Source organism: Pleurodeles waltl, chromosome 4_2 (genome assembly GCF_031143425.1).
Source record: "Pleurodeles waltl isolate 20211129_DDA chromosome 4_2, aPleWal1.hap1.20221129, whole genome shotgun sequence".
NCBI classification, from domain to species: Eukaryota; Metazoa; Chordata; class Amphibia; order Caudata; family Salamandridae; genus Pleurodeles; species Pleurodeles waltl.
The window spans coordinates 946,144,108-946,170,142 of record NC_090443.1 but is presented as its reverse complement, the minus strand read 5'-3'; the positions used below and the strand labels follow the sequence as shown (position 1 = coordinate 946,170,142).

The window sequence follows — 26,035 nt, the reverse complement described above, 5'->3', positions numbered from 1 at the left end:
TGTGCACCACTCTCCTCTCCTGTGCACCACTCTCCTCTCCTGTGCACCACTCTCCTCTCCTGTGCACCACTCTCCTCTCCTGTGCACCACTCTCCTCTCCTGTGCACCACTCTCCTCTCCTGTGCACCACTCTCCTCTCCTGTGCACCACTCTCCTCTCCTCTCCTGTGCACCACTCTCCTCTCCTCTCCTGTGCACCACTCTCCTCTCCTCTCCTGTGCACCACTCCAATCTTCACCAGTGCATGCTACAATGCTGCATTATGTGCCACTGATTTCAATGCCAATGCACTCAGTGCTTCCACAGCACTCTACTCCACTATACACACTCTTCACCAGTCAATTCTACTCTCACTCCAGTGTACGCCACTCTGTGACTCCACACTATGCCACTCCAATGCACAACACACTCTGCCACTCCACTCTACAACACTCCACACAATTCTCTGCTCTGCCACTAACTTTTAGCCATGCTGAACAGCAGCTGTGTTGTACAACATTGCTAAAACACATTGGCAAAGCAATAGCTCTTGCATAGGTGAGACTTATTGCATTTGCCAATGCTTTTTTTTTTATTGTAAGTAAAGCATTGTGTTATAGCGCACTGTCATTTACAGACAGCACATTTTCTATTGAAATGTCCACTACATTTGCACAGGCATGCAGTTTTACTGATAAAATTATATTACACATAAATGATAATGTGTGGAAATTGTGTTTCAGTGAATATTTATCATTTGTGAAGTTTCTTGATTTGTTTTGATTCCATTAAAATCTTTGTTTTCATCACACTTCAGAATTACAAAGCAATGTGCTAAATGTTTCCTTTCCTAATTGTTGAATGGGTACAGCTCATTTACAGCTACTTACATTTTGTTGTGTTACAAAAAAAAGGATATTCTACATCCTTTCCGTTCACACTCTGTTTACCCCAGCAAGGTTGTCACATAATTCACTTTACTTTTCTTCCTCTGACTGCAAAGTAACAGGAATTTGTAAACAACAATCCCTATGTTAAAACAAGCAACAATTTGCCAGAAGACGCAGCCTGACATTTAACCTCCATCTTTGAAACTCAGCAAATATAACATGATAAATACAAAATTAAAAGTAATCTTTATTTACTGCTAGGAATTTCCCAACTCACAGTTTGTCCGACAATGATGTAATTTTCCCTGTTGGAATGTTCTGTTGTTTTTGGGTGCTAGTGCTGCTGTAACCCATGTCTTAAGGCAGTATTAGGCATAAGTGGTATGTTGGGCCTTGTGTGTCATGCTGGGTTTTAGAGTGCCATGTGGGAGCAATGAAAATAGTCCAAAACTTATCTTATCTGTCATGACTGTCTTAGAGTTGTGGGTAGTATCGAATAAAATACTTCTAAAACGCTAACTTTCTTCAGAGAGAAGACCGCACCTTAATCTTTTAGACAAAGCGTTAAGTTTGTAGCGCAAATAACACAACACATTCAAGTTCAATGTGTGCAGGATGTTTAGAACAGGCTGTTGCATTCCATTTCCAAAGCAAGTACGTAATTTTAATTTTATGATCTCTAATTATCTCAAATGCAGTTACCTGACCAAGGGTTGCCATTGCATCATTGTTGTGTTCATTAGGTAGATTATGTGGCCCTCTATTATAAAAAGCAAACTATACATAAGCGATTTTGCCTAAACTGGATCTCTAACAAAGGAAGATTCTGCGACAGGTAAATGGCTCACTAAGAAGGGATATCCAGGGTAGAACAGTTGGACCTTGTGCATTGTATATAACCTAGTGACTGTTAGCGAAATGTAAAGTGGTGGACATCATCGATAAGATGACTTCATAGGTAGGACCTGATCTTCATAGAATCAGTTTAAATTGAGTTTATGGTGATTAAATGGTAGTCTTCATGTTTATGGCGTCATCCAAGAAAATACTCAATGATTGGAGAAGTCTCACGTTCCCCCAGTATCCCTCACCCCCAATGTGATTTACAAGGCACTCAGTGAAATTACTGAGGGTGGGTAGAACTTGCGGAGTTGAACTCTGTGTAATTCCACAGAGTTATATTAAAAACTTTGAGAGATTCTGCGGAGTTCCACCTACTCCAGTTGTCACCTGTTCCCAGTCCAGCAATATTGCCTGCGGTACCGGTGAAGGGAGCTAGGTGGCTCGCAGTCAGAAAACAGTGCAGGCAGGATGCTTGTGGATTGACTGCCACTCCACAACCGTTGTAATTTTTAGGGAAATGAAAATAGGTCACTGACAGGGGACCCCTGTAAGCCACCAGTGTTCCCTTGTGACAGCAGCGTACTCTCCCCGTCTGCCCCTGAGTGCCCCCCCACCTCTCCGCTGGCAGCCTCCCTCCTCCTGATCCCCAGCTGTCGGGGCACCACTGGCGTGAGCTCCTGTCACCTGACAGGTGCACGCCGGGGGTTCCTGCACGCTCTGCTCTTGCTGCTAGAGTTGTTGGTCTTGCACCGCTGTCCTCCTGGGCTGACCCCTCAAAGCCGCAGAGTGCACTGGAGTCCAAAAAAAAAAAGTGCAAACTCTGCAAGCAATCAGAACTTTAGAATTCTGTGTGATGTACCAGCGTACAATTGGCTGCGGTGGGTTCTGTGCTTCAATTCTAGGTTGTTTTTACAAATTAGCAGTACCACCCACTCACAGATGCCTCTGGAATATGATTTAGCCTTTGGATTGGTTGCCCTGCTACCTAGAAATGCTAACGTTACAGACAATTGGCTCAGCACTTGGTGGAGTAGAATTCCTCTTTGTAACTGTGTTTAACACATGCAGTGCTAGTGTACGCAGACTTGTTTTGCGGCTTGAGTTTCCAGCATGCATTTATTAAATAAAAAAAACATAAGGACACTTTAGACTGGAGAAGATGTAATTGGGTGCTCCCGGGCTGGTAAACTCTGCCAGGTGGTGATGGTGGACTTTTTTGCTGAACTTCACGCTCCGATCGGAGCGTGGAGTGGGCAAACTCAACTAACTCTGCCAGTGGAGCGGAGTTTACTGTCCACCGTTAGAAATTACTCAGTTCAAGAAAAAAATGTAGAGATCACTCGGCTGGTCCCCATGTAATAGTTCACTATTGGTGTTAGATATGGGGTCTCTAGTAGGCAGTCAGTTTACACCCTGTCCAAGTGGAGACCTTCACTCTATTCAGGGTAAGGGAGATACACAGCTCAGATAACCTCTGCTCACCCCCTTGGTAGCTTGGCAGAAGCAGTCAGACTTATCTCAGCGGTAATGTGTTAAGTATGTGTACCAACACACACAGCAACACATTGAAAACACCACAAAAGGACCCCGCACCAGTTTAGAACAAGCATTTGCAATGTGTCTCGCGTTTGTTCGAGTTAGAGCTATTAGCGTTGTAAATTGCTAACTGGACTTTTCTTGCCACTTAAATTGAAAATGAAAAGTAAAACAGTTGACATAAGCGAGTCGATTCAAAGTGGCATGAGCAAGGAAAAGAGAGACAAAAAGAAAAAGAAGTTTGCTCGCAGTCAAACTTATCAGCAATAGTGCATTTATCCATGTAACAGGGGCAGTATGCAAGGCGATAACAAAACCACCCCAAGGGGGGGACAAACATAAAGCATTTACCAATGATAACAAAGGATTTTTTAAAGGCAAGCCCAGGAACGAGTGAAAGTGATGGGAGTGCGGTGGGCGTGGTTAAAAGCCCACAGATCAAAGCGATTGAACGCTCGACCTAAACACAAAAATATAGTACACCCATTTTCCCACGCTTGCAGCAGCTAGGGGCTGTTCATAGTCCAATAATTATTTATGGCTGCCACAGCACATATTGCTTTTTAATAATTTTATATTTTTTCTTTGTTGTGACCCCCTTCGGCACTGGATTCTGGTGAATGGCTCTTGCTGCAAGCACCATGAGCCCACATTAGCTGATTATAAAGTCTGAGTTCCTTATTTTACTTCCACTTACTTAAAAAAAAAAAACAGAGGATCATCTCAATCCTAGGACGCGGACCCATGGCACATCATGGAAAGGAGATTCACATGCTACAGTCAGGGTAATTGCAATTATGCGATTCTGCAGCTGTGGCGTTTTCCTCATAATTATAGGCTTTCTGCATTTTCCTCATAACTCATCATCTGCTGCGTAATCTGCAGATACCTATTACATTTTTTTTCCTAGATCATTGTTACTACAAACGTGGAAACACGTGTTGCTAAATAGTGCAAGTCCCTTTGCAAAAGTTAACTGGTCACTTTCCTGTTGCTTATTGGTGTGTTTAATAGTTAAACTTGATCTTAAGAGTTGAAACTTTGTGCCCAAATAGTGTTAACATGTGTTTAAAAAAAAAAAAAAAAAAGACACAATAATGAGATAATACTCACAAAATATAGTTTATGGAGCCAGTACTGCACACTTTAGAGGTCTGCGCAAGCACTGCAGTCCTTTACTGCCCTTAAAAGGTTATTTTTCCTTCTCTGGGAACGTGTGCGCCTCTGGAGCGAAAGTGTTTCATTTCTAGAAATGCGAGACATGCGACACCCGGTCGAATAACGCTGCATTGAATTAAAGGGGAAATAGGGTATTTTTTGTTGTTGTTTTTTTTAATACACTGCCATCAGCTTAGTAACCACACTGGGGCAATTTCTTATAATTCTAAGACACTGTAAAATTTAAAGTGAAATTTCCACCAGTGCTATGTCTAACATTTTACCCGATGATAACCTCAAAGCAGGACAAATAGCACCATTATCAGAAAGGGTGATTGCTGTGAAAACGATAACATACAAGCATTTTTGCCTCGCATTTCAATAAAGCTCTAATGAAGTTAGCAGAGCAGCCTGAGAAGATTTATGGCACTCAGTAAAGATAAGCAATGCCCTCTGTGCTACGTCTTGAGTGCTGAAAGGGAGGGGCCTGGAGAGAGCGCTATGAGGACAGTGCTGGAATAAATCCAGTACATATGTTGGGTGCCTGGGAGGAACGGAATGCTGCAATAAAACGCAGGCAGCTACCAGCCTAAAACACCCACAGTGAAAGGGAGCATCAAAGAATTAGAAAAAATAGTCCATCAGAGCAACAGATACAGACACCAAAGTGGAAGGATACAGTAGTTGGTCACTGCTCTGAAACAGAAAAAGGAGGGAGAAAAAGGCAGAACTGACCACTAGCGAGCAAGAATATTTAAAGGACACTGCAACCAACGAATGAAATTGCTTCCTTCCACAGTATACGTATAATTAAATATACACCAGGTCGAACGCTATCGTTCGACCTAAAAATAGCCAATATTTATCTAAATCAAACAAGACCAAAACGACAACAATCTCACATACATAAGCAAAGAGATGAATCAATCAATGGATACTTTGTTTTAACACAAAGTAGCTGGTATCGGTATTTGACACCCAGGGTTGATGCGTGGAAAATCCGGCACATGGCAGCAATGAAGCTGCGCTGAGTGGGCGATGCGTTGAGTTCATCGGCACTGCATCGTGTTTTTAAATTTACTGCTGTTCCACCCCGGTGTGTGGATATTCACCTTGGGTTCACCAGCTTCTCCTTTCAAGGGCCCAGGAACTGGATGTGGCACCACTTGGCAGGGTAGAGGTCTCAGCAAGAGAGCCCAGGTGCGGGCAGAAGAAGTCTTTGATGGCTCTGAAACTTCAGAACAGGGGGCAAGCTCAGTTCAAGCCCCTGGAGAAACTTCACAAGCAGGATACACAGCAAAGTCCAGTCTTTGTCTTCTTTAAGGCAGAAGCAGCAACTGCAGGCCAACCCAGCAAAGCACACACAGCAAAGGGGCAATACTCCTCATTTCACTGGTGCCTCTAGTCTGGGGCCTCCCATAAACTCCAGCAAGGCCAGTCTTAAACATTCATAATATGGCCGCCTCCCTCCAACCTCTAATTTGTACAAATTATCCCAAATGAGTGGCCAGGTATAAAGAAGTGCAAACCCTAGTGTACCAAATTGAAGTACGAATAAGAACGTTCTGTGTAGTGCTCAGGGGGTAGAAGGAGCCAACTCAAAAACTTTGTCTTGAAGCCTAAAGCTTAAAGTCACAATTTAAAATATCTCCCTCTCCCCACCCAACCCCCACACGAGCAACCAAATTAATATTTAGCACCAAAATGTCAAAAAATTCCAAAGTGCTCTTTAATTCTTATGATGTTTCGGCTATCTGTTTACATATGATGCATCCTCTACTGCAAAGCCCTGTTAGGAAAGGTCATCTCTCCTTTGACTTAAGAGGTGGTTATAGGCTTTCATTGGTTGGACCTTTTAGTGGAACCTGCTTACTTTTTCCGAGATCGTGTAGCGGCCACTTACTCTTCTGCAACTCACTGCTCTCCCTTTGACGTCCTCTTGTAGCAAATCCACATTTTCTGCATGGTCTCCTAAGATATTTGTTTTTTTGCTTTTTTCCAGATCCTATTTTTGCTGGTGTTAGAACTCTGTGTACCTTGACATTCCTATTTAATGTCAATGTGTGTATTCTTTGCTCCTAAAATGAGACTGCTAAGGTAGGTTTCATCCAACCGGCTTGTTTAAGTCTTGGTGGATGGCATAGAAAATGCACCAAGTGTCATTGAAGTTAAATGTCATATGTGCTGCAGTGCATACATAACTATAACTAGGTGCTTTTGCTGGGCTGTGGTTTATATATATTTAAATTAAATATTATTAAGTATCCCCTAAAGTGTGCCTTGTAAACCCAGAGGGCTTGGTGCTTAATACTTGCAAAAACGTGGCATACTATATAATGGGACTGGCATACTCTGACACTGAACAAATACTCAGAAAGGTGTTTTCACTGTCTAGGTTAAGCTAACTTTCCCTCTACTGGCCGAGGAGTGATTAAAATCCTTTTTTTCATATACTTGCTTAGGCAGATGTTAGCAAAATGGTTCAAAGATATTTTCCACTTAGTTAAAACATCTAATCTACCAGTGAAAGTAGATTGTTGATCATTTTAGTGGAAAAGTAACGTTATAAAAGTGTGTTTTGTGCTATGTTTGCTTAGACTGAACTGATTTAGAACTGGTTTTTCTCCTCCGCCCACTTCAGAGAGCTTAATACACCTTCCTGACTAGGCGTTAATGACCCTGCTGACATAACAATGGTATGATTCTGGGGCAAGGAAGTCAGGGGTGTTGTCAACAACTAGCCTCTTAACAAGGATTAGCCTTCTGGGAGGGGCAGCAGATGGCAGTAAAAAAACAGACTTCACACATTCTCTTTTTGACTTGGAAAGGCCAAATGATGTTAAAATTATCTACTCTCATTGTTTCCCAGGACCATCCTGGACTCTGCATCTCCAACCCCAGGTGCAGGGTAAACTTGTTTTTCCCACTGACAGTGGGAGGATATGCTGTTTATATAATGAAATTTGTAAAGAAGAGCCAGAGCCCCTCCAGATGGAAGAAGGGTTTTACATATTTTGGATTTAAGGCCATGAAATCTTTACATTAAAGTGAAGGAAAGTGCTGGAAAAGTAGGTGGGCATGGGGGAGAAAATCGACAAATTGGGTGTACGGCATTCTCAAATCAGTGGCTAGTGCACAGGATAAGGCTGGCACCTGGCCCCTACACACTTGACCTTGATAACGCAAAGCATGGTAAAGTCTCACTGTGAAAACTTTGATTGGGGCAGTTAACTTAGTGTATCTATCCTACACTCCAAAATGGTCTTCCTTTTCTTTTTAGAGGCACATTTTGCCCGAACGCTTCAAAAATATAATCTCGGGTTCCTATTGTCCAGTTTTAATTGTTTTTCTGTCAGCTCACTAAATTGTATCCTTTTATCTGAAATGGAGTACAAATTTGCCTTGTTTTCTTGAATTTTTGATACTTCTTGAACTTATCATATGTTTGTCTAAGGAAGTGCCTGTTTAGTGTGCCAGAGCTACCAGGGGTTGAGCAGAAATTCTGTAAGAACTTTATTTTAGGCTAACCAGATTGGGCTTATTGTTGCCCAAAAAAGTGGGAGAAAGTGTGGGGTGCCTGGAGAGCTTTTCGGGGTGGTGAGTGATGTGGAGACAGGAGTGGAAGTGAAGATGCACTTATGGTGCTCTCCGCAGACTTGTCCGTAAGCCATGTTTAAGGCCGTAAAAGTGCCAGTTCGCATTGCATTATCTGTGTATGGTTGAAATATACTACAGGTGTTGCGGTGATCTTGACATAACTCGCTGTTATTTGTTGAACCAACTGTATGACATGCATTGTACTAATAAAAAGAGTTTAAAAAAAAATTGGGCTTATTAAGTAAAGGTACTGCCTTCTTAAATTAATAAACTAATTCCTGACACCTCTTATTAGGTGGCCATTAAAGGTGACTACGAATAGATCAGTGTGTGTAAATACAACAAAAAAAAAATTGTCACTATTTTTTTTTTTTCTTTTTTCCCATTATAGGCTGCCACCATCCCGAAGATTTCATGCACTAAAATGGCTCTGCAGAACTTTGACATGAACTATAGTGTCCAGTTTGGAGAGCAGTGGCCCTCCATTCGGATCGCTCTCTTGTCAGAAATGAAATATGGAGCTCTTGTCAACAATTTTGCTGAGACAGAAAAGGTGATGCAGGAACTGGAGCATCTTAATGCAAAGGATTTCATCTTTGAGTCTCACAGGAAAATACAAAATTCTGTGCCCGATGCAAGTGTAGATTCCCAAGAGGAAAGGAAGTCCGCCGAACTCCTTGATGCTCCACGCAGACATGTACCTGTGGAAAGGTCTTCAGGTGGTGAGACTGCCGCCCAGGAGCAAACATTTGACTCTAATCTTTTGTACAACACTTCGAACATCAAATGTTATACCTTTGCCAAAGGAGACATCAGTCGATTTGCTCCTGCAAGGTGCTGTATGGCTTAGACGGAACTGCAATTTTATTGGTATTTGTAGTAATGCATAACCTTTGTTTGTGTGTATAGGCCATGGCTCCTTTTTCATACATACTTGCTCTGCAGTCTACTTTGTATAAAGCATTAGAGGTGTAGATGGGATCACAGGTTACAGTGCTTTTAACATCAAATATTCTACCTTTTTCAAGGCACGAGGCAGCAGTGGATCTCATCCTATCTATTTATCTAGCTATCTCATAGTGCCTACTCTGCAAAACGTAGTCTCTTCAATGGGCCCACTGCGTCTGCAGGTTAGTGGAAGGCACAGAGATCACTGCTTGTCTGCAGGGGGGGTTTGAAGTACAGCAGTCAGCCCTCTGCGGGGGTAGCAGTAGCAATAGCCTCAGGTGGGTTTGTAGGCTTCCTGCTTGGGTCTCAATGGCCCCGGAGTCCAAGTCTGAGGTTGGTATTACTCCATTTTGACATATTACTTATTAATACATTCTTTCAAAGTGACATCGATTCAGGCTAATTCATTCAATAAACGCTTACAGCTGTCCTTCTCTTGTATGTTCTTAAGTGACTTTGGCACTACTTTATTTGTCTTCACCATTTTCATTACCACTTCTCCTGCTGCTCTGCTCCTGAGTAATGGACTTTGTTCAGCGACTCAAGCGGTCAAGTTGTTTGCTGTGCCTCGCTCCTCTTGTCGTTCAAGGAAGTGGTCTTCTCCGTGGATGAGAATGTGGCTATTTCTCCAGTAACTGCTTGTTCCTTTCTCTCTTTTTAGCCGAGGTCGTTTCCTTTCCTCGTATTAGGCAGCTTTGTAGACATTTCAGGGTCAGGCTGTGACTCTCTTGGAGATTCAGCCTCACTGCTGGAACAATCAGTGGCTTGAAGGATAGGACTGCACAGTAGTTTCTTCTGTATTATTTTGCGATATTTTTGTTTATCTGTTCTTTGCTCTTGCTGCTGCCTTAGTTGATTTACAAAGCACCTTTTGGCCTTGTGATTGATGCCCCACAGGCTAATATGCTCTCGTATCCTTTGGTATAGCCCCCTTCTCAGTGCCTAACTCAGCTTTTGTATTTATTACAGAATACTCGGAGTTATTCCCAAATAACTATGGGTGTTGGAACAACTGTTTACCCGACGACTCTGATAAATTAATTTGCGATGCCTTTGTTCCCATTAGTCTGAGTATCTTCACCTGCAATTCCTGTGGCTTCTTCCACCATTTACTTGAGCGGTTGCTCCTTCAAGCACTCGCATTTCTGCTTGACATGGGGTTCTTTTTTTCCAGAAGGAGCCCTACAATAAAATAACTAACTAGGCTTTTAAATGTCCAACAGTGATTCTGACTTGACTCCTGGAATCTGCCTCAATTTTCTAGGAGAAATGTATGCCTTATCTGGAAATATAAGTCTTATTTATAGTTCACAACTCTTAGCTATATGAACTAAAACCTAAGAAGATTTATGAACTAATAGCAGATTAGGGGGCTCTGGTGGTGATACCTGGTGTAACATGCATCTTGCAAACTCAGATTCTCACATGTTCCGTACACAGTTTCATTATCCTTCCTAAGTTGATAAATTAGGTACCAGGAACTTGAGTAATACTGACTGCAGTATTAAGTGTTATAAGAAAACAATTATATCCTAAAGTATATCATGTTTTGCACTTGAAAGAGAACAGCATATTCACACACTTTGTGTGAGGCATAGACTGTGTTGCTTAAAAATAAAAGTATTTTAAATGATCCATCTTTGAACGTTTGAGCTTGCAGCTGTTTGTCTGAAATAATAGCAGGAGCTTAAAGTATCCTTTTTCAAAAGGGTAAAAGTGCATACATTTGTCTGAATCCAAATATTTGAATTAAGGATGAATAAATAGAAAATGCTTTCCGCAAACCTTAAAAAAAATCCAATGTTGTGTTGTTTCCCTATGCCTGGGAATGTCTTGAGTTTGTCCAACTTCGACATTCTTTCTTTTTACAATGTTTGTGCTTAACATATTGGCCATTAATCATCTTATTTTTTATTCCTTCTAGACCAGATATTACTGGAATGCTTTCATATTATCTGATGGATGCTGCATCAGTCATGCCTGTCTTGGCTCTTGGTGTGCGACCAGGTGATGCTGTCCTGGACATCTGTGCAGCACCAGGTGGAAAAACACTAGCCCTTCTGCAGACTCAGATGTGTTGTAAGTGAAGATATTTGTGCATATTCTGTGAGAAGCCCCTACAACACTGCATGGTGCTATGCCCCATTTTATCCGGCATTAATCTAGTAAAATACATGAGCTGTTGAGATCCGCTTGTAACTTAAAGTTTACAGGTTTGTGTTCCAACTTGATGATTTTTATTTAGTTTGTTGTTCTTCTCGGATGTTTATATATGGCCCGTGTTGTTATTTTTATTATCATTCCCATTTTAGAGCTCTAATTATATTGACTTGGCAGGTTACCTTGCAGCCAATGATATCTCTGCTTCCCGCACTTTGCGACTCCAAAGAGTTCTCCACAGCTACATCCCCGAAAACTTCTGCAATTCAGATAGTATCCGTATTACATCATGGGATGGAAGAAGGATTGGCGAAGTCGAGAGTAACAGATTTGACAAGGTATGTACTGTATTGCATTTAAGGAAAATGGTCTGTGACGCATACCAGTGTCTGTATTATTTATGGTAAAACTGAGGTCTACGTCTGACTTAACAGCAGGTTTCAATCCACTGAATGGAGTAAAGTGAATCTATGGTTTCTCCTTCACTCACGCTCTGACTATTCTCTCACAGTCATCAAAGAACAAATGTTTTTTGAAAACTTTCTATATGCACTTTTCAACTTGTGCACTAGAACGGTGCATTGGAAATAGATGATGAACTGCAAGCAGGCTTTCCTAGGTCTGTCAAATGATCATGCATGGGTTGATATGTGCACTGGTGTTTGGAGCCCTTTTCGCAGATCCTTGTATTTATTGCCTGTAGCGGCGCCATTAATCTCCTGGCAGCGATATAGACTGTCTTTTGGACGTGGCACTTTCACTTGTTAGAGAACTGTTCCTTTGGTTTGAGATTACCTTTCTATTTTCCTTTGGTGTTAGTAGAACTCTCAAACCCTTAGATCAAGTTAGATCTAGATAGGGATTGTAAGAAAACGAGATTTTGGAACCCATTGAAACAATGGTTGGGAATTGGGGAAGGTATAGACATATCTTTCAAATATTTTATTTGCTCTTTATTTTCCTCTACCACCGTCCTTAACTCTCCAACCTCCTCCTCCAGAGCAGCCATCCGACCTGCAAGCTCATCTATTTTTCTTCCTAAATCTTCACAAAGATTTCTAATCTCCGCCTGATTAGAATTAGAAGTCTCAAAGCCACCCTTCAGTTCCACAGATAATACCTTAAGCATATCCGTAATAGTGTCCATGATTTTCACCAAAAAGCTGAACATCTTGCCCTGCACCTATCCCTTCTCGAGTCTCTGAGGGTACCCAGGGTGGAGAAAATTGCGCTGTGCTTCTGTCTACCCCGGTACCCGGGACTCTATCCTCCAAGCCAACAAAAGGTACTGACTTATCTACATCTTGCATGCCCTCATCCCCAGTTGACATTTTAGGAGACCCTGGTAGTACTCGAAAATAGGTCCTTACAGAAGGAGTAACTTGCACTTTCCGATTATTTACCACCCCAGCACTACTAAAAGTCCGTTTCCTTTTGCTAATACTACTGGTTTGCTCCACCTTACTCCTCACTGTAGACTGCTTCTGAAGAGAGTCCAAACCTTTAACTTCTACCCTTTTCTTACTCTTTTTAGCACTCCGCAAGGAGTATGCTACCTGACCAAAACCGTTTTTAAACGTCACCTTTGCACCTTCCTTCTTGGCCGTGACCACCCTTCTTACCCTGTCCACCATGGGAGCTAAATAATCTTTTGTGTTGTTTAATTGACAAGCAGGGTCCTCACAACACACAGAACCTCCAATTCTTGTAATTCTGTGTAGCTCTCCCACTGTGCCCAGATGAAGCAAGTCCTTGCAGTCTTCCAGAGTCTTTCATACCTTTCTGATAGATTTTGCTCCTGTGCTGGCTCAGCCACCGTTTCCCTGGTAGGAAACATGAGCCGCCGCCTCCCTAACTCAGAGCACCTCCAGGGCGGCTCGCGGCAGAGCCCTCGCTCCTTGTGTCTCCTGCGTCCCCACCAATGCCGACACCGTCTCTTCTCATGCTGGTGCCCCCAAATGGGCCCCCAGCCGAAGACACCGGCACGAGATCCCGCGCACCAACACCTGTGGTAAGGAGAATTGCTTCTGTTTCAATTGCACATTTCCCGACACGGAACCCTCTGCGACCGGCTTCTTAGACAGCCGCCATGTTCCCCGCCTCAAAAAAAAAAAAAAAAAATTATCATGACTGTTTTATGTTTAAAAATGCGCATTAAGTGTCCGAATTGCACAACGTGAAACCAGGAAACCTGGGATTAATTCCGGCTTGCCCTCTTAACTACGTTATGTGATCCTAGGTAATTGCCTTTTTCCGACTATGCCTCTTTGTCCTTCTCTTCAAATTATCTGATCATAGGTATTTGCCTTAATTCACTGAACTTCTTTTTCCTTTATTATCACCTCTATTGTAATGAGAAAGGACTAAGGGGCACAGTTAAGTTAGACAGTTGCCTACGATCAAGCAATTTGGTCAATAGGGGAAGGTGGGATTGATAGACCATCTTGAAATACTTCCGGTTAGAATACACCAATGATTAATGTCTAGAACACATAATATTTAATTGGCCAAAGTTTTCCTAGGAGGTCACCGCCCACATTAACCACTGTCTCAGCCCATCTCCACTAACCATATTTATAGAGTATTGTACTGGCTATTCTCTCCATAAGAAACATTGCATGCATGCGTGGAACAGGGACTTCTTTAAGGTATGAACAGTGGGTACAGGGCAAAAGAAAGTACTCTGCTGTGGGAATTGTGTGTGGGTACATAAGTAAAGAGTGCCAGGATGTGGAAGAATTAAAGTTGTTTGCATTGGAAGTGCTCAGCAGATACTCACATTGGAGGGGTGTGTATTAACGGAAGAGCATGCAAAGTTTCTACATAACGTGTGTATGAGAGAATTGGTTGTCTCCACTAAAAATAACATGCTTGCATTTGTAGAGCACAAGGGACCTCTGAATTAGAAACACAGGTCTTGCAGCTGAAGGGCCCTCTCTTTTGTAAAGACCGTGTGTCCTTGTGACAAGAAGCGTCTTAAAATAAGGACAATAACTATTTTTAAAATATCTTTTCGGTAAACAAACAGAGCGTGTTTGGAAGCTTTTTGGATGCCTCTAACTCACACTTCATCTTCTCACATGATATTTTGCACTCCCATTGTGCCAAAGGTTTTATGATCACAGGGAGACCTAACCGGCATGCAGGAGGCCGGATACTCGGCATCACTCACTGGCCCTAGCACTGAGGCAGGCCCTACTGGGGGGATGTGGAGCAAGGAGGTCAGGTACACTACACTACATGTGCGGATGCCACTGTGCATATCCGCAGCCCAGAAAGTTTTTTTTTTCTTCTCAGTGCAGTGAATTATATGCACGAGATATCACTGTGCCCTGTTCACATGCTCTCTGACATCTGTTCCATAATCCCACCCTTTCACAACTCGGCACGTTAAGGTGTGCAAAGTTTGCTGACTCCACTACCCTACCCAGTGACGATTTGGAAAAGTTGGGGTGTTATAGAAGCCTCAAAGATAGGCATGCAGCCTGGGCAGTGCCGGGGTTTGAGCCTAAAGTGCCTGGGGTTGTCCCAGAAAGTGACGCTACTGCATGATCCCTGAAAGCTCTTGAATGGGATAAGCCTTTGGCCAGTCAAGACTACACAAAATCAAACACGTGCACCCGCGCAGACTTGCCTGTCGTAGGGCCTAGCTGCCTGCCCCTCAGTGTCACACAGCATCAGCCAGCCAGGAACTGACATAGCAGTACAAAACTGTATTTCCTCATATAGCAATAATTTCAAAAGTACCATTGTTATTTTTGGAAATTAGTGTTAAAGATAGCAATTCAATGCAAGTAGCGTTATGCTGAAAATAGGAAGTGCTGAGCCCTGATGGCCTTAGTAGCCAGCTGTCACTGGTTTATTTTAAAAAAATGCAGACGTCAGCCTAAGGTGACCTATTTTTAACCCTGGCTTCCCCCACTTAACCAACTTTTGACATTGGGCTGATCACATTGTCTCCTTCTGCCTTTGTTCCATTGTTCCTTTAAGGACTCTTGTAGGAAATTCAACATTCAGTGTAACTTTCCAGATTAATTCATTCAGAGAGGACTTCTGTAGACACGTGGATCGCATGAGACAAAAAGTCATGGCCATGGGGAAGCCATCAGGACAGACTGAATGGTTTGCCGTTGTGCTGTTGCACTGAGGATCTTTTGTGACAGGTTTAATGCATTTATTTGAATACGTTATTTTCAGATTGTATGAGAAAACACATTGACAAATTGGCTGGAGATTGTGGTTTGCATTTTTTTCCACTTGCATTGAAGCACGTTTACTATATTTACTATAGGTCTTTAAAGAGTTGATGTATTATATTTTGTCTGCTGATACAGTTCGTCTTTTTAACCGTAGTGGAAGAGTTCTTGTTCATTATTGTGATAGGTTACAGTTGCGAAAGGCGAAATTTAAATAGAGTGTTAGGATTTAACACCTCCAAGGTGCGTGTGCTGTAGATTTAAAAGGGAAGTTTGACCCAACACATTTATGGGACTCCACTGAAATGTAAAATGTCAGAATGATCTAGTCGTTTTATTTTTTCTCAATGCTTATTTGGTCACTTATTCTCTGCTTGAACAGTGGAACATTAACACATGGCAGCCACCATCTTTCTACGTCCTAGCCGTTTCGTGGCAGGTCAAGAAGAAAAGTGAAAAAGCACTTGTTACTTTGTTGCTTTACTGGATACTGTAGACTTAGTACTGTGGGTAGACGTGTGTATTTTTTACTGAGTTTAGATAAATAATATTACTAACAAGTTACATTAGTCACATATCTTCCAAACACTTTCTGTGTCCCATACAAACCTTTTTTTTGGTGGGCAAACATTGTTGTCCCAGTTTCTGCAGTATGTTCTAGCGGTTAAGTGGTTGACTGTGGTCAGAAGACACCAGAACCTAATCCAAACTTCCGCTCTTCACTATAGTTTGCAATCAGCAGTCCTTCCCCAATGCCCCAGTTTGCTGACCTGCCTTTTGGGAACACCAATATTTCTTAATTACAGATTTAGGTATCTCTGTGTGGCGCACAGTCTGTTAGCCGTGGTGTGCACAGAGCAGACCTGTACAAGCTATTACTGGGCTGTCTATACCACACCAAAGAGGAAAACGCTGTCCGGTTCATACAGTTGGTCAAGTGGCCTCTCTGTCACCGGTGATATCGGACAATTCACTAAATCATCAGAACACATCTTTGTAGATCACCATAATAGGACTCCTCACTTGTAGTTTTTCACTGTCCTTTAAAAATACTTACTTGCTAGTGGTCAGTCCTGTCTCCTTGTCCCTCCCTTTTAGACTGAGTGCGCAAGCGCTCGGGCCTGTTGCAATGTATCTGTGTGCTTTTAACCACCCTCACCGCGCCCCATTACTATCCCTGGTTCCTGCGCTTGCCTTTCAATAATCTTTTGTTATCATTGGTAAATGCTTTATGTTTGTCCCTCCTTGGGGTGGTTTTAACATCGCCTTGTTTATCGACCACGTTACATGAATAATTGCACGTTTGCCGATATGTTTGACTGTGAGTGAACTTCATTTTCCTTTTGTGTCTCTTCTTCGTGCTCATGCTCGTTGCGGCCGTGGCGCCTTAAATCAGCTCGCTTATGTTTCACCATGCTGTGCATTTATGGCGCCCTTCAGCTGGTCGTCAACACTGCAATGACTTTGTATGTAAAGCCTCTGCCCCTGGAGCCTACGCTCATGTGCCTCTTGTTTATTTTTTACATCATGTTGTAAACTGCTCTAGCACTTTTGTGTAATGGCTGAGCTATATAAACATGCATAAATAACTAAATAAATGTGCAATTTTGAATCCTAATATTGTGAGCATGGCAGTACCAATTAGCTATTCACCAAGAGCCTGTAAGCCTTGAAATCTGGCTTCACAGCCAGGCTTGCTAACAAGGGAACACTGTCTGCTCTCTGGTCACTCTGGCTTTGACCCTAGTATTCATTCCCTCTGCTTTCTGCCCCCTTCTTTTTTCCTTCCATCCCATACGCCATGAAACAACAAAACATGCTTTCTCCTGATTGGGGGGGGGCTAGGGCAGTGGAGTACCGAGGTCCCCTCCCCCAGCTCCACTTCATTCTCCAACTTCCCCACCTCCTTCTGTGTCTGCTGGAAGCGCCTGAGCAGGAAGTGTGCTCAGTGCCCTTTGCCTGTCCTAGAAGCTGAGCAGAGAAAGGATGTTAGGGGGGGGCCTTGCTCCCACCCTGGTTCTGAAGCTCCTCTACCAGGGAGAGGGCGGTAACATCAGCCTTCAGGTGATGCTCGCCCCATCCAGGTAAGTGCACCCAAGCTAACTACCTGCTGCCCCATCCGCCACTTGTTCCAGTCTTTCACCAGGTGCCACTGAAACCACAGAGCCCCTCGTACCCCTGATCTCCTCAAAACCGTGCTGCACACAGATCTCTTTAACAGACACACTTGCTTTTTACATTACAAACCTACATAATAGTAACAATAGTTAATGATAGTGCATGATATTACAATTAACAGTAGGCAACAAAAACGCTGCCAGTAAATAACTTCATGCTTTTAAATACATTTAGTTTCTTCAAAAACTCAGAAAGAATGACCACATTTTGTGGGCTCATTTTTAATTTAATGAACGAGTTTCTGTTTTTACTGAGTTTCTGAGGTGGACTACTCCAGTTTCTTTGCTACAAGTTTTTAAACATATTTTGTCTGTCCTTCGTGTATCTCTCGTTCTGAAAACCGAATGCGACCCAGCTTCAAAATGGGTGTCTCTGCGCTTTTCTGTTCTATTTGTTATCTGTCTCGCTTGTCCCCTCTATAGTCTTTGACGGAGGTAGTGCCTCTATGACATCATTGCCATGACGTCCTCAGACTGAGGCTGGTGGTAACCCAGGCTGGGTGGCCCTTCAGAGGTCTGCATCTTTCAGCACTGCCTCTGGGGTCCGCGCAAGGAAGACAACTCTCTGGGGTATATTTTGTGCACCGAGGTGGGTATGGAGCTCTTGAGAGGAGTTGTGGGTCTCTGGCAGGTAGGGGGTTAGGATACGGCTAGGAGAGTCTCTGATCGAGACTGTACATGAAGTGAAGTGTATATTGGGAAAATAAAGTCACTAAAATCCCTGGGGTTTGGAGGTGGGTACATACTAGAGGGATAGGGCGATAGCACCTGGAGACGTTGAACTGTTGATGCCTGTAGATGCAAGCGTATGGGGAAATTACACAGATGTCATGCAGCTATGCAGCTATTCTGGTATTTTTATTGTGTGTCACTTTCATTCTCCTATATGCAGCTTACCCCTTCCTATTAAAAGTATGTACTTACAGTACAGCAAACAAAATGTTGTCGGCTATTAAGTAAGGCTTGTTATTGTCGGACTTGATAAAGGACTTGTCTGCTACGGAGTACTTAGATTTTACGGGAAGATAACTTATATTAGTATATAAAAACATTTTATATTAGCATTTAAAAAACATCTGGACCATATTTGGAGAAGGGTGGGCGCCAGAAGTATCCTTGTGGAGGGAGATGTTCTATAACATGCAGTATTGCATCAAATGCTTCTTCTAGCATAATAAATCCCAAGGCAGAGTGGTTACTAAATATCACTAGACCAGCCCACTACAAACCAGCCCACTCCAATCCAGTCCACCAAGCCTACCCCAGTCTACCACACTCCAGTCCAGTCCACCAAACCTACCCCATTCCGATCCAATCCACTCCTGTCCGCCACACAACAGTCCACCCCACCCCAATCCGATTCACCACAGTGCAGTCCACCTCACCACAGTGCAGTCCACCTCACCACAGTTCAGCCTACCCCAGTCCACATTTCAATCCACCCAATCCAGTCCAGCTCGCTCACTCCAATCCACCATACTCTACTCTAATCCACCCACTGTACCCCAAGCCACCCCACCCCATCCCAGTTCATTCCACCCCACTCCAATCCATCCAGCCCGCCCCACTCCAATCCATCCAGTGCAGCCCAATCCAATCAACCCTCCCCAATCCAGTCCACTCCAATTTAAGCCACCACCCCACTCCATTCCAACCTAATCCAACCACCTCAATCCCGTCCTCACCACCCCAAAACTGTCAGTCCAATCCAAACTACGCCCCCCAATCCAGTATAACCAACCCCACTCAAATCCACCCCAATCCCATCCACCTTACTCCAATCCACCGCAACCCACTCCACCCCACTCTAGTCCACTCCAACCCACTATCTCAATCCACTTCAACCCACTCCACCCTATTTCACCCCACTCTACAACACTCTGCCACTGAACTCTATTCCTCTCTACTCAGCTCTACAACACTCTACTCCTCCACTCTTCCAACAAATCCACTCTACTTTGTCACTCCACACCACTAACCTTTAGCCATTTTAGCTATACCTAATTGCAGCCGTACTGGTGTAGATATGACAGGCACACTGCCAAAGCAAACAGTCCTATTGGCTTTGCCAATGCTTGTTTCTGTATAGGAGAGAAGTTTTCTGTGGGAAAGCAAGCAATGTTTTGAGACCCTCATTTTCCATAGCCGCTGCTTGATGGATCTGCACAACACTTTCAAGGAAGGAACTGGGGTGGACGATGAACTTTTTTGGGGTGTTTTTCTTTTTATTTGGATCAAGCCTGTAATAGCATGCACTAGCGCATGTGTATCGCTTGCGAGTTGCTGTTGTAGTTAGAAAAGAACTTGGAGTCCACTCCTTGCTTATTTGTTGAATTGCAAGGTACTCTTTATCGTCTTGTAATTGGTCACGGGTGGCTTATCATTGTTTCCGTTCCTGTCCGTGGAGAAGCACCAAGTACTGATTGATGCAACTTAATCAGTGCCTCTTTGCTGCTCTTGATGTGATTGAGGTACTTTTTTGTCCTTTTAAACTTTTTAATAGAAGACCCGTGACTGTCAAAAACAAACCCAGCAGGGCAAACAAAATTGCAAAGTTTTATTTTTTTACAGTTACATTTTTGATTTATTTTGCCATGTCTTCTTTTCTCACTTTGCAGTCAAGTTTTATTTTGTTTTTGCTTGCGGGCACTGTTCTCAAAATGACTTATCTTGTTCTAAATATTGCAAAGCAACATTATTTCTTTCTTATGTGTCATTTTTAAGTTTATGCTTTAACACATAATCATGCAGTACACAGCAGCCCCCTCCAATCCAATCTGCCCCGGTCCAATCCAAAACACTCACCTAATACATTCCAATTCTCCACACTTCAGTCCTTCCAGCTCACCCCACTCTGCCCCACTTCAATCCAAAGCAATCTGCCCACTCCAATCCGAACAAGTCTGCCCCACTCCAGTACAGTGATCCAAAACAATCTGCACCACAACAATTTTGCCCTACTCCAAGCCAAAATAATCTGCCCTACTCCAAGCCAAAATAATCTGCCCTACCCCAAGACAAAATAATCTGCCCTACCCCAAGCCAAAATAAACTTCCCTACCCCAAGCCAAAATAATCTTCCCTACCCCAAGCCAAAATAATCTGCCCTACCCCAAGCCAAAATAATCTGCCCTACCTCAAGCCAAAATAATCTGCCCTACCCCAAACCAAAATAATCTGCCCTACCCCAAGCCAAAATAATCTGCCCTACCCCAAGCCAAAATAATCGGCCCTACTCCAAGCCAAAACAATCTGCCCTACTCCCCAGTCCCAAACAATCTGCCCGACTCCAGTCAATGCCAGTCCAATCCACCTCACTCCATTCCAAAACACCACACTCCAATCTGCCCCAATTCAGTAAAGCAATCCATGATATTCTGCCCCACTCCAATCCACAACAATTTGCCCCACCCCAATCCAAAACAATCTGCTGCACTTGAATCCAAACATATATGCCCCACTCCAATCTATTCCACCCTGCTCCAGTCCATTCCATCCCGCTCCATTGCAGTCCACCCACCTGAACTATCCCACTCAATCCCACCCCACTCTGATCTGCCCCAGTCCAAAACAATCTGCTGTTGTAGGACTCTTACCATGGAGATAACACTGTTGGTTTTGGGTGGCAGCACCACCGTGTGTAGGGGATTGAGTTGATCCCACACTGTCTGGTAGCTGTTGTCCTAACCCTTTCAGCTAGCTAGCAGCACCTCACCCAAACCTGAAAAGTAAAGGTGATTTGTTTCACCCTGACTCATGACACTCTGACGTCTCAGGGAAGTTGTGGTTGGCCATATCCCCACACCCTTCTCTGTCTAGTATGCACAGGTCTCACACACACACATACACACACATAGGCAGACAAATGATGCATTTATTTAAAAGACTGCAATCTATGATAAAATATAAGAGCTGCGATTATTAGAAAGATGAAATATAGCACAGTTAGAGTTGTTACCATGAGTGAAAAACAGATAAAAGATTCCATCATATTGGAATAAATATGTGCCTAAAGGTTTATATCTACACTTTTGAGCTTCTACATGAGCGCATAGCAGTGGTAACACTTCTCTGCCCGTACTAGTCCCTGGAAGGAACACCTCTCCCCACCCCCACCCCCCCCAAATACATGAAAACCGGGATCTGTACGCCTTCTCCCCGGTTGGCTTTGGAGACATTGCTGATGTCAGCAACGTGGTAATGAAGTGTCATGCAGCATAGGATGGCTCCTCTGGCTGGAATGACCTCTCTAACCTTCTTGGGCCTATGTGATGTTTTTTTTTATAACAAAATGTGTTATGTTCCGAGAAACAGGCCTGACGTGATTGTGTCGGAGTGTCCAGATTGGCTGTGCACTCTTGTGGCAGCAATACTAGATAGATTATCATGGACAACCTTGGGCAGAGGCACACGATGAAATTTCATGCAAGGAGAGTAATAACACTTTTGCAGAATAGCAGCTGATTAGAAAAATAAAACACCCTGGCTAAAAGCCAGTTTTGCTAAAATTAATAAATGAAATGAATTGTGTAACTAGATCAAAGGGCACAGGTAGCAGGCCTAAGCTAAAATATGTGTGACCAAGCAAGGCGCTAAAGTGAACCCACAACACTGCCTCACTCCAGTCTGTCCCACTCCAATCTAAAACAGTCTTCCATACTTCAGTCCAAAACATTCTGCACCACTCAATCCAAACAATAGGCCCCACTTCAATCGGTCCCAGTACAATCCAAAACTATTTTCCCCACTGCAATCCATAACTATTGGCCCCCACTCCAATCCAAAACAATCTGCCCGACTATAATCCTTGATAATCTACCCCACTTCAGTCTGCCCCTGTTCAATCCAAAATAATCTGCTGCACTCATTGAAAAACAATGTGCCCCACTCAATCCAAAGCAATCTACCCAACTCTAATCTGCCCCGCTCCAATCCGAAATAACCTGCCCGCTCCAATCCAAAACAATCTGCCACACTCCAGTCCAAAACATTCTGCCCTGCTCCAATCCAGTCCACCTCACCTCACCCCTGTCCAACCCACTCCACTCCATCCCTATTCAACCTACTCCAGCCCAATTCACCCCACACAATCCACCCCACCCCAGCCCACCAGTCCAGCCCACCCTTCACCAGTCTAACTCACTTCTGTCCAACCCATCCTACTCCAATACACCACATTCCAAAACAATCCAACCCACTCCAATACAATCTATTCCAGTACAACCCACCCCAATCAAGTGTAGCCAAATCCACTCGACCAGTCCACCCGCCTCACTCCAGTCCATCCCACTCCAATCCGCCTCAGTCCTCTCCAATGCAATGAACTTTCATCCACCCCATTCCAAACTAGTACACCCATACCACCTTAATCCACTCCACACCATTCTAATCCACTGCACTCCACACCAATCTAATCCACCAAACTCCACACCAATCTAATCCACAGCTCTTCATTAACCTTGATGTAAAACTGCCCTACCAGGAGGTATTCCCGGGGTCTTTGACAGAGGCATCTCCTAGTGCTACTGCATGGAGCTCTGTATTCCCACTTGGGATTTTGTACTAAAATGAGCAGCGCCTCTTACCATTTCTCAGAAACGAACTCAAATGGGTTCTTTGGTCAGGTCATCTCTTGGTGTGATAGGAGTTAGCCTGTTTGGGAGTAGGCCATCATCAAAGACTAGTTTAATGCCATAGTCCGATTATATAGTACTCTTGCCTGGCCTTTGTGGTGCAAGTCTGGTATACTTGTTAACTCACCTCTCCTCCAATTGCAAGGTAAGAAGAGGTGCATAGCTAGCAACTAACTTCCCCTACCTTCTTGCTCAAGATCTGCCGTCAGGCCAGCTGCTCATGTTGCCTCGTGGAACCACTTCCCACCTATGCCCTGCTGGGAAAATCTAATTATTTTCAGAGTAGGAGAGTGATCTGGTTTAACCAGTCAAGATGTTTTGCAGAGATGTATAGCTTTTCAGAATCCTATACAGGATATGTTTATTGAAAATCCATACTCAATATTGAATTCATTTCTTTAGCATTCCAACACAGTACACACAACTGATTTTTGTTTTTTTTTCTAATCCCAGTACCAAATACCAGTTTCATTTAGGAACACTTGGCAGTCAAGGGTGACATGTTCCAGCATAGCATTTAGCACTTAGTGTCTAGGTAGTGTGTATTGAAAAGCTCAGTGATGAATTTAAATTCCAGTTATTCAATACCTTTACATAAGTTCTAAGTTAAAGTGTATTTTGCTCAACTCATTGTTTTGCAATAACATACATATTTGCTTGGAATTACTCTTGTCACTTGTCTTCGCGCCAGCCACTTCAAAGGATTCCCTATACATTGACAATAAAGAAAGGGAGGAATCCACTGGAGTCCATCAAGTAAACATTTGTGTCTAAATCAGTGTTTCCCAGACTGTGGGTTGTGACTTCTGGTGAAACGTGAAAGTCCAAGAAATAAAGATGTCTGTAAACTTTGTATTTAACTTGTCACATTTACTGTGCTTCAAAGACAGAGGTCAAATTTCAGGCTGTGTCTTCTGACAAATTGCTGCTTATGTTTTTTTAACATAGAGTGGTGTTTACAAACCCCTCTCACTTTGTAGTCCGAGATATAAAAGGGAAGTGAATTATGTGACAGTCTTGCTGGGGTACAAAAAGTGTGAACAAGTGTAGGATGTTATTTTTGTAACACAACAACATGTAAATACCTGTAAATGAACTGTACACATTCAGCAGTTAGGAAAGCAAAAATGAAGCACATTTTTGTAATTACAAAGTGTGCTGCCAACAAAGATTTTAATAGGATCCAAACAAATCAAGACACTTTACTTGGTGCTGCACGAATGATAAATATTAGTTGAAACCTGATTGCTACGTATTTGGTATATATGCAAGATAGTTTTATCAGTAAAACTATATGTGCAAATTTAGTGGCCATTTCAATAGAAAATGGTCTGTCTGTAAAGGACAGTGCGCTGCCATACGATGTTTCTGATGGATACAACTACCTGTGGATTCCTCACCTGATGAATACTCCCATGGCGCCAGCATTTGACGGAAATCTTCTTACTAGTCTCTGCACGTCGACGAGGACGTCACTCTAGCCCACGCGACGCCGTCTGACGTCATACAGGCAATAAGAAGTCCTCGCCGACGTGCCGATGACAGTTCCCTTTTTTCCGTGCATTCGAAACGGTTATCTTCGAGGGAGTTACTGTTACCTTCGTGGTTACAGTGTATTGTCTGCTGCGTAGTCTTCTCTGCGGTAACAATGTCTCAGAGGAAGTCGGGTTTCAAGCCCTGTCGAGAGTGTGGGGGCAAGATGTCAGTTACAGATCCTCACTCCGACTGTCTATGGTGTTTGAGCTCCGACCACGACGTCTCGACTTGCGATTCATGTCAACACATGAATCCGAAGGCCCTCAAAGAGCGCGAGGCCAAGTTATTTATGGCAAAGTCAAAGAAGAAGGAGAAACATCATAAGAAGTCTTCTTCGCCAAGGTCTCACCGGCGTCATCGAGACTCCCGGCGCCGTAGAGACTCACGACGTCACTCCAGCAAGGAGTCTCGTTCGAGGTCACCTTCGGCTCGGCGTCGGAGGACTTGGGAGGTCAGCCCCACGGTCACGCCGCATCCATCGACGCCGTTGCCCTCTCCGGCGTCACCGACTTCACCTGGTCAGGCGTCAGTGATTGAGGTGGTGCAGCCTCTTGTGTTTTCTCCGGCGTCGCAGACGTCGAGGCCGGCGTCGGGGTCGCCCTCGATCCAGGCACCCCAGTATCCGGCTTTTCCCACTCCTGGAGCCGATAGTACCGCGTTTCTTAATGCGATGTATACCATCTTTCAGCAGATGGCTCCAGGAGCTGCTCCGGCTGGTCCTTCGGGGCCCTTGGCCTTTTCGTTGGGTGATCCTGCGCCTCTTCGGCCGGCACCCTTTATGCCCTTTCTCCCTTTTGGGAATGTGGGCTCGGCGCCGGTGCCGGCGTCGGTGGCCGCTCCGGTGGCTTCGGATGTTTCGGCCCCGGAGGTTGCCCCTCCGTCGAAGTCAGGATTTTGCCCTGTGACTCCGGTTGGTCCATCGGCTCCAAGACCTCGTCCTCCGGCTCCTGCCTCGGCGCCGAAGCTGCCTGTGGCGCCGGACGCGGCGTCAGATGCTTCTGGAGATCGGCGCCGTTCTTCGACGTCGGCGGAGGCCATGTCGACTCCGCGTATCGAGGAGAGACTTCATTCGAGGAGGCGTGCTCTCCGTCTTTTAGAAGAGCAAGAGTACCAGCGAGTCCTAGAGGAGGGAGAGATTGAGGACTCTGGAGACGGACTGCATGGTCTGGATACAGCCAGTGGGCTGGACACTTCCCCTGAGTGGGACCTTTCATCTCCAGGGGAATATACGGAGGAGGCTGCTTCCTTTCATGCTGTGGTGAGGAAGGCAGCGAGCTTTTTGGACCTGCCTTTGCCGGTGGCAGAGGCAAAGCAGAATTTGCTGACAGAGGTATTGCATCCGGCCTCTGCTGCAGCTGAGCCTCTCTTGCCATTTAATGAGGC

At 44.0% G+C, this 26,035-nt stretch overlaps 1 protein-coding gene and 1 non-coding gene across 4 annotated transcripts in view; both read left to right on the top strand.

The window, feature by feature from the left end:
• The window catches only part of NSUN4 (NOP2/Sun RNA methyltransferase 4), a 49,801-nt gene that overhangs the window by 7,409 nt on the left and 16,357 nt on the right, over nucleotides 1-26,035 (top strand). For all 3 annotated transcript variants that reach the window (XM_069232752.1, XM_069232754.1, XM_069232753.1), the window contains exons 2-4: nucleotides 8,394-8,836; nucleotides 10,875-11,029; nucleotides 11,288-11,448. In XM_069232752.1, the coding sequence (XP_069088853.1) occupies nucleotides 8,394-8,836; nucleotides 10,875-11,029; nucleotides 11,288-11,448 (759 nt within the window). The remainder of the gene's footprint in view (nucleotides 1-8,393; nucleotides 8,837-10,874; nucleotides 11,030-11,287; nucleotides 11,449-26,035) is intronic.
• LOC138294427 (small nucleolar RNA SNORA11) lies at nucleotides 16,150-16,237 on the top strand. Its single transcript, XR_011203436.1, has one exon. It is a non-coding gene; the product is annotated as a small nucleolar RNA SNORA11 (small nucleolar RNA).